This window comes from Xyrauchen texanus, chromosome 21 (assembly GCF_025860055.1).
Source record: "Xyrauchen texanus isolate HMW12.3.18 chromosome 21, RBS_HiC_50CHRs, whole genome shotgun sequence".
In the NCBI taxonomy this organism is placed as follows: Eukaryota; Metazoa; Chordata; class Actinopteri; order Cypriniformes; family Catostomidae; genus Xyrauchen; species Xyrauchen texanus.
In genome coordinates, this window is record NC_068296.1 from 11,231,737 (window position 1) to 11,247,941 (window position 16,205).

Genomic DNA, 16,205 nt, shown 5'->3' on the forward strand with positions numbered 1-16,205 from the left:
ACCAGCTGAACAGTCAACATAAAGATTAATGATATAAATGATCTTATAACTACATAAAACATAAGGACAAAGATACTCATGCAACGCGGCTGCGTCCGTCTCTCTCGAACTGGCACCGGCTCCCCTTTATCTTGCTCTTTCGCTAATAAGTTGATTCAGCGCTGGCCGTGCACCCTCATGGCCCGGCCATGCCCTCCTCCTCGTCACACAATACATCCATTGTTAATTTTGGGGGTTTGTTAAACTTGAAACTTAATAACCTTTTTGTGAAATGTTTCGCTTAGTGTTTCTGTTCTGTATTCCATTTGTTATATAATGCAAATACATTAATGTATTTTAAATGTGCTTCAAGTGTCCAAATAATTTTGGGGCCCACTGTATATCGGCCAATGACTGCTCTACTCTCTAGATTTCAGTATTGGCTTTGGCCTTTAAAAAACAATAACGGTTGACCATTAATTTCATGTTGTTTATTATTTTGTCAACACCTCTCACAATATACTTGTTTTTTGATGTTACCCCAACTCACAGTATCATTTTCACTCATTGATGGTGACAAAAATTAGGGCTTTGCAGTCGTTACTTGCAGAATATTCAGACACATTAAAAACCCTCCCTAATGTCTGACACAACTCCAGACGTTCCTCCTCTGTGATGCACTGTAATGACTTACTCAAACGAAAAGGCAGCTCCCTCCTTTTCAATCGAAATAATAACCATAAAGGCACAAGTGAACACAAGGTCATCATGTGCATGTAATGCGCTTCATTACGTAGGCTTGTTTCACTCTCCCTATAATACCATTCTTACAATGTGATGTAGATTAATCGCCCTCTTCGGGATGTGTAAGGTACTACAGAATCACAAAAGAAAAAGTCTGAGTTTGCAATGGCATACCATGCTCTCTAACTATTTCTATAACTATAGTAGAAATAATGAGAGTAATATGATAGCATGTTTATCATCTTTTTTTGGGCCTTTTTATACACCTTTGGCACACTGATTAAATAATAAAGACAAGGAGATTGAAAAATCATGGCTAATAATTTAGTCTTGTAAGAATTTATTAAAATTAAATGTTTGAGTTCAAATTGAACTCTCTGACATTCCAGTCTTTGGAATCTTGGCAAATAACAGTTTGAGATATTGTTAATCTCTTCTGAAACTCAAGAGGAGACACATTTTTAGATGAAATGCAGGAGACTTGATCTGATTTAATCTCGTTGTTGTCTAGAAAAACAATGGAGACATTAAAGAGATCTCAGTTGTGATTGTTTCCAGTGGGTGTTGCTGATGTTAATTAAACAGAAAAAAAATGCATCGAATTTCATTTTAATTAAATACTTAAAATTAAAATATCCAGTGGTGATATTTAAAATACAATTTTCCAAAAGGACAATTAATTAATAATTATAAATATCTGAGGTCAGAAAAACTGAAATCTTACAGAAGCAACTAATAACACAGCAGTGTTTAGAGAGCTGAACACGTTCAGTCCAATTCAAGCAAGCATGGGCAGATGCCTATTGCTTATGTGGTGTCCAAAGTTGAAGATATTTTGTGTTTGTATAGCTATATTTACACATATTCAATTCAATATACTAAGAAGCAGTGTGGTATTTTTAAGCATTTGCTTGTAAGTGAATGTCAAGAATGAGGATGAAGGTATAAAATGTCCCCCTGGTTTTCCAGTCTCTTAAGAACTTCTGCCTCTTGGTTGAGATCATGGTAGGAATTCTGAAACGGCAAAGATTTGTACTGAAAGAAGTCATAATGCAAAGCAAAACTACATCCATGCCAACATGTGAATTATAAAAATCAATGAAGAGTCCATCATTTGAATATTAGCATGAATCATGGGTTCTTTCTTTTATGTGGGCACATGGGCACTTTTAAAACCAACCTTCATGGATTTCATTGTGTCTTGTCCATAGTAATGGATAGGCTGTTTCTGGTCTCTGGTCTCTGGATATCCGAATCCAGCCAGGTGGATGACGTCACAGTAGTTTAGTGCCATAAACACTGCCAGAATACCAGTGGTTGGATGGACCGGCTTCTGATGGAGAAACATAATCAGAGGAAGTGTGTTTGAGGTAGTCTGTTCAAGTGTCTGTCCTCCTGCAGGGGGCGTTTGAGTTCTTCCACAAAATTGTGATAAGCTTTGAACTTTCCTATGTATCAGTACCATATTAATGTACTTACATATGTGGATGCTTACATTGCAAAGACATAATTGTTGATGTGTCATACACATTTACATTTTAAGTAACATTTTAATGTGGTAGGGACCATGACAAATTTAGCTGAAATTAAGCTTCTTCAGCTTTGGTTGAAGTTAACTAAACATTGTATTTTTGTTAGTGCACATTTTCATTTGTCAAAAAAATAAAAATGAATATATATATATATATATATATATATATATATATATATATATATATATATATAAGATGGTAGAAACCAATACTGGTCCACTTATTGAAGACTCCTGCTATAAATGTTTTAAACATGATGTGTCATTTTGTAGATATAGCCTAGTAAAAATGTTGTGTAATATAATACCCTTTAAAATGTGTTTCCAGTAAATTATTTCCTGAAGTCACCAGTTAGGTGGAAAATTGACAGCAATAAAACACTCACTCCATGACATCAATACTCTTTTAAAATATTATTAGCACTTTTAAATCTATTGTCACAGCTGAACTTCAATTCCCTAGCGCTGTGATTATGTTTTGACCCGTGTTTAACTATTTTGCATATTTAGTGATATTTTCTTCTTCATCCTCTATTTTGCTACTATGTATTTTGTTTAAATCTCTTAAACCCTCACCCATCACAATATCATCCACTTTGCTATAGTAATAGTGAATCCGCGTTCACATGATTTGCCTCAGGATGTCAACACACCGCTCAACTCAAGCATCAAGCGGCAATTTAAAGTTGGATCTGCACATGAAAAGCACAGCAGAGAACGGCCAATGACATACTATCCATACTACTCTGCCTATATATGCGCTGGCCAGGGCTGGACTGGGAAGAGAAATCTGCCCAGGATTTTACATGGCAACTGGCCCTAACTGGCCATTCTCCTGATGGCCAGTGTACCCCTGTTCAGCCCCAAAGTGCTATGTATTTATTATCAGTCCAGCCCTGGTACTGGCACGGCCCACGTAATGCTACTTTACCCGAATTGTTCGGTAATCATTAGCTGACGCTTCAAAAGATCAGCGGCATCTGGGTAAAACATGTTATTGTTTAAACTTTGAGTGGCACGTCGTCAGACCATCCATGGGAGAACTCCAATAAGCTAGCCTGCAGCAGCGGTCCCTCATCAGTACCATGTTCCGCACACGGAAATGCTGTTGTGTGTGTTTGTGGTCTGAACATCCATGTAATGTCCCAAGACATTGCAAACATTTCACCCTCATCCAACCAGTGTTCAGAATAATATGCCAGAATCTAATGTCAAAAATGGTAAATGAGTTAATCACATAAAATGTTTTTAAACATTTTTAAATGATCGTATTTGTTAACGTAAAATATAGAAACCTCTAATAAATATATATATATATAAATAAGGGGCCCCTATTGTTTATTTGAACACTTAGGGCAAACTTAACTATATTTAAGTCATTGCATTTGTTAAATATTTTAAAAGAAAGTGGCATTCATTATAAAGACAGCACAAGCAAATACACCAAATTATATAAAAAATAATACAAAGTAATACATATTCTGTTCAAAATAAAGTCATAAGTATTTAAAAAATATATATATATGGAAATCGGACTCACAGAAACCAATTTCCAGCCAATAATTCTTTTAGAGCTGAACATACTGTAAAATTAGTTTCACTACAGATGTTTTCATGACTATTGAAGATTTAATCAATGTATTTTCCAGCCCTGGACATAATAGTTACAATATCCTGATATTTTCAGGTTTTCCATGATGTGGTTTCAAAGTCACTGACTAATCTTATGATTTCCTCCTAGGTTTTTTTCTTTCATTCTTTTTTTAGTTCTAATTATAGAGGCCACATGACTGGTAGCATTTATTACAAAGCTCTCTCTATCTACCAAAATGCTGACAGGCATTTGGCCATAGGCTGTGCTGGTTTTTTTGCTAATGTCTAGAGCTTAAGAACAAGTTTCAGGCATATTTTGGCCTTCAGCGTGCGGAGACAATGTGATACTGTACTGAAAACATCACTTGCTGTTTTAGTCCTTTTTTACTAATAATTTTAGAAGCAACCAGCACATGTGCATGCACATGTGTTCCACTCAATAGTGCTCTATGTTTATTGACAAAGTATAGCTCCATTTGCTGGCTTTCTAAAGCATGTGCACATAGTGGTCCTGTCAGTGAGGTAAATGGGAGAAAAACATTCTTAAGCAGCCACAAGAACAGAAAAAAGTAAGAGACTACATGTGTTGCACGTGTGTCAGCCAGTGCTAGAAAATCGTAGCCCTCCAAATCTGCTGGAAAATATGGTTGCCTGACAAGTCTATGTGGAGGGGTGTGCCTCCAAAACTGCAAAAATCAACAGGATGTTCTCTGTACTCAGTTTAAAAATACATTTTACATGAGAAAAAAAATAAAGACATACTGTCAGACAAAGAGTGCAAGAGCACTTGGCTGGGAAGGAAGTGCAGCATGCTTTGAGCCTAGATTGTGTCAAGATAAAAATAACTTTCAACTTTTATAAACACCTTTGAGATGCCTTGTTCTGTTCTGTATGTTGTGCTGAGTCTAGCTTCCCTTACAAAACATCTATAGTTCTGGCAACCTAGCCACAAATTTGCCACTCATTATTTTTACACAGAAAAGTGCTTGTAATTTACCACAAATGTTGGCCCAACATATACAGCTCTTCACCGGTAGTGGTGAACCTTTGGGAACAATTTACAATTTGCCACAAGTTTGCTGTAAAGCTCATATGCATGCGAAAATGATCAGTGGCAAGTTTTATACCAAGTTTATGGCAAATTTGTCATGAACTCTTGATTTTTTTTAAAGGGTTTTAAGGTAGCATACTATGGCTTTGTTTACACTGCAGCGAAAATCCGATTTTTTTTTTTTTTTTTTACAAAAAATTTTTTTTTAGACCAACTTCTCAAACTGCTAGTTATATGTGGCCAGGTCTTATTTTTTTTATTCAGCCTGCATCGTAATGACGCAAACTTGTATAGGTTCCTCCTGCATGAGAATTTAGCAATGAATGTTTTGCAATTAAGGGCAGTTTTCAAATCTTAACAAATCATTTGCATATAACAACATAAAATAGGGAAAGGGTGGCATAAGCAATGACATTTAACATGCCATCTTGTCCCAACACCTGATGGTACAACCCATTGCACAACAAATGATGAAAAAAAACACATGAAAAACGATTTCACTGTTCAGTCTGAGCATATTAACAAAAATCTTATTTTTATCCAGTCGGGAGAAAATCAGATTTCGTGTGTTTGTTCCCCTGTTGAGATTACAAAAAACTATGGACTTCATAAGGCTAAATAGGTACTAAGTAACTTTAGTAACTAAATAGGGCACTCCTCAAACAAAGTCATGGAAGATTTGACTCACAATTGATTTCAAGCAAGATTGGTGTTAGCAAATTGCTAAGCTAATGCTATGACAGTCTAATAAACATAAGAATACATAGCATACAGAAATATAGGGTAAAATTGTCTTTTTTATTATTAAATTAGTACTATGTATGTATGTAAGTGGAAAAATATCCTTGCCTGGTATGGTACTATATATATATATATATATATATATATATATATATATATACACATGTTTAAATTGAACATCTGTTCTGCCAATGTAAGAGTGTTGCCATGGCATAAAAGGTAATTAACATCGCATACTTCACTGGGAGCCTGCCCATTTGTGGCAGTCTCACCTGATGCTTGCTTGGTTGCAAGGGAATTTCAAGAAGCTTGCTGGCTGTTAAGCGAAGGAAATATGGGTCCAGCACACGGATCTGACTGGTCCTGCCGAGCCAGATCTGAGGAGGAGGTTTCCAGAAACCCTTTTGGACCTAAATCAAATGTAGAGAGATCACAGTGCCTCATGTTAACTCGGAAACCAGATAAAACGCTCGGTGAGGCACATGTAAAAACATAAGAAGCGATGGACAGTGAGACAGAGCCTGTATTACCCTCTTCTCATCATATAGGATCCCTTTGAGCCAGCGGAGGTCCTCCTGTTTGAAAGGAACCAGGACCAGCAGGGTGTCTGGGTCATTATGAATACCCGGGTTAAAAGAGGCTGATTCGGGATAAAACAGACGCAAAGTTGTCTTGTTTCCCACATCCTCCTCAAAGCCTCTCACAGGGGCATCGTTCAGCCTGAGACACAGATATGGAGGAAAAGAAGAAATACGGCAAGGACAAATCAGAGTTATAGATCCATGTTGCCTTCAAGTCATGTCAGAAACTACATTCCCCGTCATTCTCTGTGGCAGTATGAGCACGCTAATAAAACAGAATACATAAGGCATCATTTACACTCTACTGCGCATACTTTGCCCTTTATTTTGTTGCACTAGCACTAATAGCATCCTATCTTTATTAGTATGTGAAAAAGAGAAAAAAAATATATAAAATTGATCAATGCACCATTTTGTTTTTCAATCAAATCACATATATCGGATTATAATTTCTATTTAAGAACTCATAAATACGAATGAGTCATTAGAAGATTGGATCATTTTACTGACTTTGAATCTCATCTATAGGAAACCAAAATGATTAGTTCACCTTCTGACTGGTTTTTCTTATCTGAATCTTTCTGATCGCAGTCTGTGATATTTTCTGAATAGAAGATCAAGTAAATATATTAGAAAGAAAAAAATCACTTTATAGAGTTTCTGGCTGAGGAAAACATCTCGGTGCAAAAACAAGAGCACCACCCCACATAATATTTTATTGTCATGGTACTGAGGGAAAAAACACCCTCTTGCACACAAATGAGATTAGAGAGGAGCTGTTCTGTTCACATCCCAGCTTAATGGGGACTTTAAACCATCAGGATTTGTAACTAAACACCAAATGTCAACCAGCTCCCCTCTCCTCCCCCACCGTGATTATCTTCTGAGAACACACAGCGAGGAGGGGGAGATGATGGAAAACGGCACTCAGCCAAATGCTACCATTTGCAAGAGGGTTACTAGAAATAAAATGGCATTTGTTCATTCCAAAGTTATACATCTGCTTGAGAAACAAAGGTTGAAAAACAGTAGCCAAGCAGAGCTCTAATTACAGGAGGCACTGTTTAGTGAGCCTATTACATACCACTCAACAATAATAAGAAGAATGTCAAGTACAAGCTAAACTAATCGAAGGATATTGCTCTGTAGATTAAAGGAAGTAAAATTACTTGATAGATGGAGAAAAAGGAGGAACAAATTACTAAATACCCCAAAAGGCAAAGCTCAAACTAAACCCCAGAACTGCACCTGAACATTTTGTCGGAAAACCACAAAGAATGTGGTCTCTTAAAGTGATAGTTCACAGAAAAATGTTGTTCCCCTTGTTCCAAACTGGTATGACTTTATTTATTATGTGGAACTCAAAAGGGTATTTGGGCAGAATTCCAGACTCAGTAACCATTTACTTTTATTGCATCTTTTTTTACTTCATATAATTAAAGTGAATAAATGACTCCATGAAAAAAAGAAACTTATATAGGTTTAGAACTACATTTTTGTGTGAACTATCCCTTTAAATTTAAGACATGTAAATGTAGTAGATTTGAACTGCTGAGAGGTCAAAAGGAGGTGAAGGTTTTTACCTGATCACCACATCGTATTTGTTAATGATCTCCCCCAGTGAAGTGTTTTTAATGGAAAAGCTGTTTCCAATGACTGCACATGTCCTGCAATTTAAACTGCTAACACAAAAGCACAGTGAGAGATTAGGTGGGCTCTTTGGTCTCCTTTTCAAAGGCTGTAATACAGCCATTTTATATTTTGAACTAGATATAAAGCATAGACAGTTTAGCAGAGAAGGACCACTGGTATTAAAATGAATGGGAGAAATTGAAACACTCAATAGCCAATGGATGTAGCAAAATAAGTCCCGCCTTACAGGAAAAAGAGACAATGACCTTTTAAATACAGGCATTGCCTGTCTGAACCAGTCTGAAAAATTTTTTTTTTTGCATGATCTGAGCTTAAGAAGCACAATTTCTGATATTAGTGTTGTCAGATTTTACATATGTTCTTTGATTGTAATCTTGACCAACCATATTGTAGACTTCGGTCTTTCCCCATTCTAGGAGACAAGAGCTGTACTTTTATACCACTTGTTTAAATATAAAATAGCTGCCCAGCCTGCCCGGGAGCAATCAAAAGATGGCCATCTGGACAGAAATAAAGTCACCAAGATATTTTCAAATCTGAATATATTCAAAACTTTGACAAGGTTTCACATTTTCACAGCTTACGAGTAGGGTACAGTGGGGTAAAAGGACCCATGGGGTAAAGGTTACTTTGATTTAGATTTTCTCTCAAAACACTAAAGAGCAACAAAAACCACCACAGTACTTTCCAAAAACACCTCTTTGTCACTATGCACTGCAAGATTTTCCAGATCCATGTGATCTTTGTGAGTAGAGTCTAAAGTTTGATTTTGAGGTAAATTTAATCTTATTTATTATAGATTTTAAAATGTTGCCAATTTATGTAGCTAATAAAAATCTCTGAAATTAACCTTTTTTTTTTTTTTTAGACAAAATACTTATTTACCAGTTTCAGTTTTGTTAAAGGTCATTAATTAAAAATATTTTTAATAACTGTCAGTTAAGTGACAGGATGGTATTTGGGGTAAAAAGCCCCCCCTGTTGCAATTATCTCCTATAAAACATATTGTTTTTAGTAAGTGGGGGGAATACATCTGTTCAAAGTGGGCTCACATTGTCAGAACAAATCACAATGGAGATTAGTTTATTTATAGAATACTTGAAATGTTATAAAATGCCAAATGTGATTGAAATGATTGGGGTGGCGGTGGCTCAGGTAGAGCGATTTCACCACTAATCGCAGGGTTGGCGGTTCAATTCCTGGCCCACATGACTCCACATGCAGAGTTGTCCTTGGGCAAGACACTGAACCCCAAGTTGCTCCCAATGGCAGGCTAATGCCTTGCATGGCAGCTCTGCCATCATTGGTGTGTGAGTGTGTGTGTGAATGTGTGAAAAAGTGCTATATAAGTGCAGGAAATCCTGTACCCTTTTTTGAAGAAGTTATTTTGAGGAAGTACTGCATTAACTTGTTAATCAAAAATATCAACATGCTGTCTCAAAATGATTTGCATTAGTTGACAATTTTTTTACTAAAACAATTGCCCCTAAATCTACACAATATCACTATAACCCACCTAGGGGCCTTTTACCCCAAGTGTGGGGAAAAGGGCTCTCTCACCATCTTTTTGAAAAATCTGAAAACTGATATTATCTGAAACAAATATTCTTACACAATTTTTCTTCTGAGTAAATCTGTTTTGTTTTAAGGATGTTTAAATATTTTAGCAGAAAACAAAGCAAAAATACTGGTTAAGAAATGTATTTTTTACAGTACAGATGGTTTCTGTTTACCTTTTCAGGGATTTTAAGCCAAAAATGTTTTATGGTTTTCATAAAGTAAAGTAAAAGTAATTTTTTTTATATGTACAACCACATTGTTGTAATTCCTCCCACATTGGTAATATGTGCTTTTAATTCATGCCACACACTGTACATTATTAGAAACTGACACAACTTTCTGAATCTAAAGAATGGCCTATCTACAAGGTTGTAGGTTCAGAGATAAAGATACTTGCGAAAACTACTCAGCTCCACGTTACCTCTCAATATATGCTGGCATTGTGTAGCTGGGAATCACTGCCAAGGTTTTCAAAAGCAGGAGCTCTGCAGTTAAAAAAAAGAAGAAAGTCTTTGGACAAAGTGTACCATTATAAAAGGTATCAATCTAGTGGAAGGAATCCATGCTGTGCGCAATGTATTTATTTTCCTCTTTTGCACTAAAAACCTACTAAACACATGGTATAAAAAAAGTATTGTATTAGGTATACTAAAGGTTTCAAGGGTTAGTGAGGTTTCCTCAAAAAGACTTGGGTGTTTATCATCCATGAACACTTTTGGCACCCATAGACTGACTTGTCGAAAATAAACTCTCTTAAAACACACTTATCAAACTGACTACTATTTTTGTCTTCTAACAATGTCCAACAGTGGATATACATGCATCACAGGAGTATACTGTCATTTTTTATATTATTCTCTCTGAATCAGCTAATGTAAGTTTTGTCAACATTCTGTGGTGGAAATGATATTTCAATATTTTTTTGAATACTTTAATTACATTATTTAAATACAATTAAATAAAAAATGTCACACTTTCTGCATAAGTTGTCAAAATTCTGTCTTGATTGGAAATGATGCACCGAAATTGATTTTTAACATCATTTTTTTGTTTGTTTTCTTCACAGGTCACATGCCTCATATTTATTAAGCATGCTCTTCACTTACATTGTTGTATCCTTGGTAAAAAGTACACTTACTTTGGATAAAACTTTTATCATTGGTAAAATTGTTGGTTTTGGTGGAAATTACGATACAACAAAAGGACAGTTGCAATTTGGGTTAAAATGGATACAAATCTTTTTCAAGCAATATATATTGAAATTGTTATGTTAATCACATTCTTTGTTTATAGATTACTTTTTTTTAAGTAATATGTTTTACAATAAATTTTCTGATTTTTAAATATGTCTGGGTTTGGGACAATGGTAAAAAACAAAATGAATACATAAAATGCATTTGAAAAGTAGAAGATAAAGTATGGTAATACACTTCTAAGAACTTTTTAATGTGACTTTTCTAATGTGAAAAGTTGATATCTGTTTTAATAATAATCAGCTCTGGGATATAAAGTGCCCATAGTTTAAGGAAACTTATGTTAAAAAAAAGCTAAATTGATCATGTACCCAATCCTGATTTAATACAGTATAAGCGTTAGCATAATGATGCAGAAGATTTAACCTTTGTATTAAAGGAAAAGATTATAACAGAGGGCACAAACAAAAGCTATACATACCACTGCCTTTAATGCCATAGGGCAGAGCTTGAGTCGACAGATGTTCCCTCCAGAAGAAATCTTTTAGATTTAGAAAGAGCTCTGTTTTTCTGCTCATGCTGTTTCATTAAAAAGAAAATATGGTGCAAATATTAACAGAAAAATCAAATAACTTATGATACAAAGACAGACATTTAATTGCCACTGCTTATTACTTTTACACACTTACTTGGTGAATCTCTATGTCCAACTCAACCCAACCCAACCCAATCCCTCCCCAACCCTGACATCTCTTTGTCTGTTCTTGACAAGAAATATGTCTATGTGATGTACATTTAGGGGAAGCTACTCTGAAACTATAGCTTGCCAAGCTACAAGGTACTCATAATTTTAAGTATCTAAACTACAGTCAAGCTACAATTTTAAACCAGTAGCTAGGTACACTACAAGCTAAAAACAACAAAGTAGCCAACTTCTTTAGGGGACAATATCTTTTCAATATATAATATCTGATTATACCATTTTTTATGTGATCAGAGCTACATATGAATTACAATGTTACTGAAAAAGCTGCACTATTTTAAAAATAACGGACCAACTGTCACACTACTGAACAATGTAGTTCAGTAGGTTAGTAGTGGTGCTACTTTTTAATTATTCCCCAACACTGGTGAAATCATACATAATTTCATTACCGAAGGTAACAGATAATTGTGAAATGAGGCCCAGACTTTATTTTTTAAAGGTCTATGCATGGACTAGTATGCTACAAACAACACATAAGATACTGATTATACAGTCCTTTAGTCTGGCTACATTGCATTGCTGTCTTGCAAAGCGATATAGCTGGACCTGGACATGTTGGAGTTAAAATGTAACTCAGCTTAGTTAGTCTGTATTGGCAGTGCAGTACAGCACAACCCAGTCAGAAATTATTACAAGCAGAAATGTTAGTTTAGCAGTGTTGACAAGACTCTACACAGGCCCACTGGCTGTGAGCTGCCTGGGAGTGTCAATTTTGTCCACAAGAGCAGTGCCATTCTCTGGTCACACAACTGAGTACAGCTTCAAGACAAATCTTGATGATTTCAAGAGCTAATGTTAGACTTAATGCTGTCTATTGTTACTTGGGGATACATGTATGTGTCCTTTAGGGCTCCTACACATTATAATCCATTGATTTCAATGGGGATGGTGGACTGGAAAGACTTACAGAATGTCATGTGACCAAAAGTTGATATCACAGCTCATGGCTATGATGTAAACTAAAGGCTATTGGCTATTAAAAAAGGGACAAACCCTTTATTTTGTCCCACCCAAACTTCAGTCTTGAAATACATTAAGACTGGCCACCGTAACCTACCTAGGCAAAGCTGTAAGTTCAGGGTTAAGTTAAACCAGTGCAAGTCAAAGCAGAGGGTGGTGACAATGTATAATTAAAAAAAAAAATACTTGTAATACAATGTTGAAACTAAAAGTATATTAAAAGTTTGTGCTATTGCACAGGGCCTTATTTCCCAATTGTAGTCTTAAGTAGTTGTAGAATCCATCTTAGTTTTGTGGCCCATTTCCCAAAAGCATCATAACTTGGGTAGTACTTGAAAATGCTTGTAGATTTCAGAGTGCTCTGGAGTAATCGTACAGTGCTAAGAGCATCTTAAAGGTATAGACTTATGCAGACACTTGCAGGACAGTCACAAAATTACTTGTAAAGTAATACAATTGAAATACCAATAGTTACATTTTATACTGAGACTTTGATATCAGGATAAGTGTTTTGTTTATTTTTTTTAACAGACAAGTTTATTAATAATATTAGTAGTAGTAATAATAATAATAATAATGAAATGCATAAAATAGATAGTCTAAATGGATGAATAGATTATTTAGTAAATAAATATAGTTATTTGTGTGGACTAGTTGGTAACAACAAAGTGGTGGCACGATTGATGCAGACAACTGTATAAATTAATATTAGAAAGAGAAGAAAAAAGTAATGAACTTACTGCCATGCATGAAAATTGTCCATATATACTGTTGTGACAGGGCGGAGGGCGGGGCCGGGTCGTGATTATACACACCCGGTCCCTTATCAGGCTAATTAAGCCTCTGAGAGGGATAAAGGCTGATTCCGGATGGTGGGAAGAGAGAGAGATCATTTACGGACATGTCCGTGTGTGTGTATTTGTCTATTGTTTAAGTAATCATTAAAATATTGTTTATATCGCCAAGCCGGTTCTCAGCGACCGTGAGGTGAGGGGCTCCTAACCGACCGCCTGGAGCGGTCAGGGCCGCTGCCAGGGGCGGAGGAGTCCCCTACCGGCTGCTGGGAGGGGCTCGTTGCCGACCACCTAGAGCGGGAGAACCGCTGCCAGGGATGGGGGAGACCCCTTCTGTTCCCTGAGAATGCGGCTGTCGTCCGTTAGAGGGTGGAAGAGTAGCCGAGGAACAAGCTACGCGTATCGGAGAACTGGCCAGTAAATGTTTATTTTTTTTCATCTCTCTCCTCTCTCTCTCTCACTGCCAATCCGCATCCACAATCTCATCATCCTACATTTACATTTACACTCGTCTCGTCTTCCTCTCTGACACCAACATCTCTCTCGCCAACACTACAAGTTGTGTAGCACCGCAGTTGCAGCATTGCTTTCACCGTTATCACTTTTGGGATTAAAGAGCAGAACTTCGCTTTATTGGTGAATTTCCCTCAAGCACATCTTCCAAATGACTCCTTATTTTGAGCTCTGCAATAAAGTAAACCTCTTAATATTCAATGAATTCTTGTAATTATCAGGTTCATACATGGGGCCTCCACTGTCTTCACTAATCCTGGAAACCTTTATATCAAGAGGAATATGTGAAAACGAAATATTACACATGCACACCTGACATGTCCGTAAACTATCTCTCACTCCCCTCGCACCACCGTCTGTTATTGGCCTTTATCCCTCTCGGAGGCTTAATTAGCCTGATAAGGGACCGGGTGTGTATAATCACAACCCGGCCCCGCCCTCCGCCCTGCCACAGTGCTCTAAGTCCTCATGGTGGCATAGTGACTCACTTCAATCCGGGTGGTGGAGGATGAATCTCAGTTGCCTCCGCATCTGAGACGGTCAATCCGTGCATCTTATCACATGGCTGCCGCGGAGACATAGCGTGTATGGAGGTTTCACGCTATTCTCCGCAGCATCCATGCACAACTCACCAGATGCCCCAAAGAGAGAGTGAGAACCACATTATGGCAACCATGAGGAGGTTACCCCATGTAACTCTACCCTCCCTAGCAACTGGCCCAATTTGGTTGCTTAGGAGACCTGGCTGGAGTCAGCCAGCTGTTAAACCTCTCTTCTGTATGCAGACTCATCATCATCTTGGATGAGGCAGATGACAGTAGTGTCATTTGCAAACTTCGGGAGCTTGACAGAGGGGTCCTTGGAGGTGCAGTCATTTATGTACAGGGAGAATAGTATTGGGGAGAGCACACATCCCTGGGGGAACCAGAGCTGATTGTACAGGTACTGGAAGTGAATTGCTGCCTGTCTGTCAAAAAGCTGGTGATCCACTGACAGATAGATGTGGGAACAGAGAGTTGGGTTAGTTTAGTTTGGAGAATATCTGGGATGATGGTGTTGAAAGCCAAACTGAAGTCCACAAAAAGGATCCTTGCATATGTCCCTGGTCTGTCCAGATGTTGCAGAATATGATGTAATCCCCTGTTCACTGCATCATCCACAGACCTATTTACTTGATAAGCCAATTAAAGGGGATCCAGAAAGGGTCCAGCAATGTCCTTAAGGTAGGCCAACTCCAGTCTCTCAAATGATTTCATGACCACAGACAATGCAATTTTTTTCAACACTTTTTAATCCTCTGAAAAAGTTTACAATGGCTTTCCAATTATCAAAATATATGAATACAATTTATTAAATGCCGCATTGTCTTTGAGCAAATGTGAAAGATGCAAATGTAAAAGATGCCAGAAAGATATGTTTAAGTTCCACTTAATAGACTTAAGAGTGGCCCAAAACTCTTGTTAATTTAAGAACGTTTTTATAAACGAATTAGACAATGATGCTTTTGGGAAATGCACCTTAGAGATTAAGTACTACTTAAGTGCTGCTTACTTTCTAATTAGTGCTTTGGGAAACCCAGACTATTTCTTTTATTTTTGGAATAGGAGGTGCCAGAATGCTTTTCTGGACTGTTCCATCCCAATTGAACCCACAGGTATGTCTAAAATAGCCAGGTAAAATGCATGAAACTCACAAAAAAATCTGCACTGCGATTTGCTTTAAAACTGGACTTAACAGAACTGACAACCTGTTTAAATAAAAGTATAAAATAAAAGTAAAAAAAGTTCATAATATATAAAGGGCCTGGTGGGGGGTGGGGTAGCTCCTTGGTTTAAAATTTTGAGAGAAACCGTGGACTACAGTGTATGCAGCCAAACCAGATACATGTGCTAGCAGACAAATAAATAAACTAGTGAAAGAGAGCACTGCCTACCAACACTCAGCTGTGTAAACTAACAATATTTTTGTGGAAAAGGGAAAAAGGGAAATTTAAGAGAAGAAACAAGCAAGAAACTCTATTACATGAAGGGTCACACAATTCTACCAAAACAATGTCATATTACTGTCATACCGTACCCCTATTGAACACCTTTAAGTAAATTTAATTGTAACAAAAGTGAGTCAGGCACAATCACCCATCATCAGTGTCTGACCTCACCAATGCTCTTGTGCCTTAATGGAAGTGTGTATTATATTGTGATGTCCAGCACTCAGCCAGTGTTCACAGAGTGGACAGAAGCTTTACATCACTGAAATGTATCACTTCTATATGTAAACTCAGCAAAAAAAGAAATGTCCCTTTTTCAGTGCACTGCTTGCTTAGTGCAGCTGGTGGCCACACCAGATACTGACTGTTACTTTTGATTTTGATCCCCCCTTTGTTCAGGGACACATTATTCAATTTATGTTAGTCACATGTCTGTGAAACTTGTTCAGTTTATGTATTAGTTGTTGAATATTTTTATGTTCATACAAATATTTACATATGTTAAGTTTGCTGAAAATAAAAGCAGTTGAATGTAAGAGGATGTTTCTTTTTTTGTTGT

At 36.9% G+C, this 16,205-nt stretch overlaps 1 protein-coding gene across 4 annotated transcripts in view; it reads right to left on the reverse strand.

Annotated features, from left to right (window-relative positions):
• Nucleotides 1–592: 592 nt before the first annotated feature.
• st3gal4 (ST3 beta-galactoside alpha-2,3-sialyltransferase 4) overlaps nucleotides 593–16,205 on the reverse strand; it is a 95,786-nt gene continuing 80,173 nt past the window's right edge. For 2 of the 4 annotated variants that reach the window (XM_052152204.1, XM_052152205.1), the window contains exons 5-11: nucleotides 11,108–11,205; nucleotides 9,855–9,918; nucleotides 7,804–7,902; nucleotides 6,170–6,359; nucleotides 5,912–6,049; nucleotides 1,904–2,056; nucleotides 593–1,737 (exon numbers count right to left, since the gene is read on the reverse strand). In XM_052152204.1, the coding sequence (XP_052008164.1) occupies nucleotides 1,648–1,737; nucleotides 1,904–2,056; nucleotides 5,912–6,049; nucleotides 6,170–6,359; nucleotides 7,804–7,902; nucleotides 9,855–9,918; nucleotides 11,108–11,205 (832 nt within the window). In that variant the 3' untranslated portion in view covers nucleotides 593–1,647. The remainder of the gene's footprint in view (nucleotides 1,738–1,903; nucleotides 2,057–5,911; nucleotides 6,050–6,169; nucleotides 6,360–7,803; nucleotides 7,903–9,854; nucleotides 9,919–11,107; nucleotides 11,206–16,205) is intronic. The other 2 variants (XM_052152203.1, XM_052152208.1) reach the window with 2 other exon arrangements.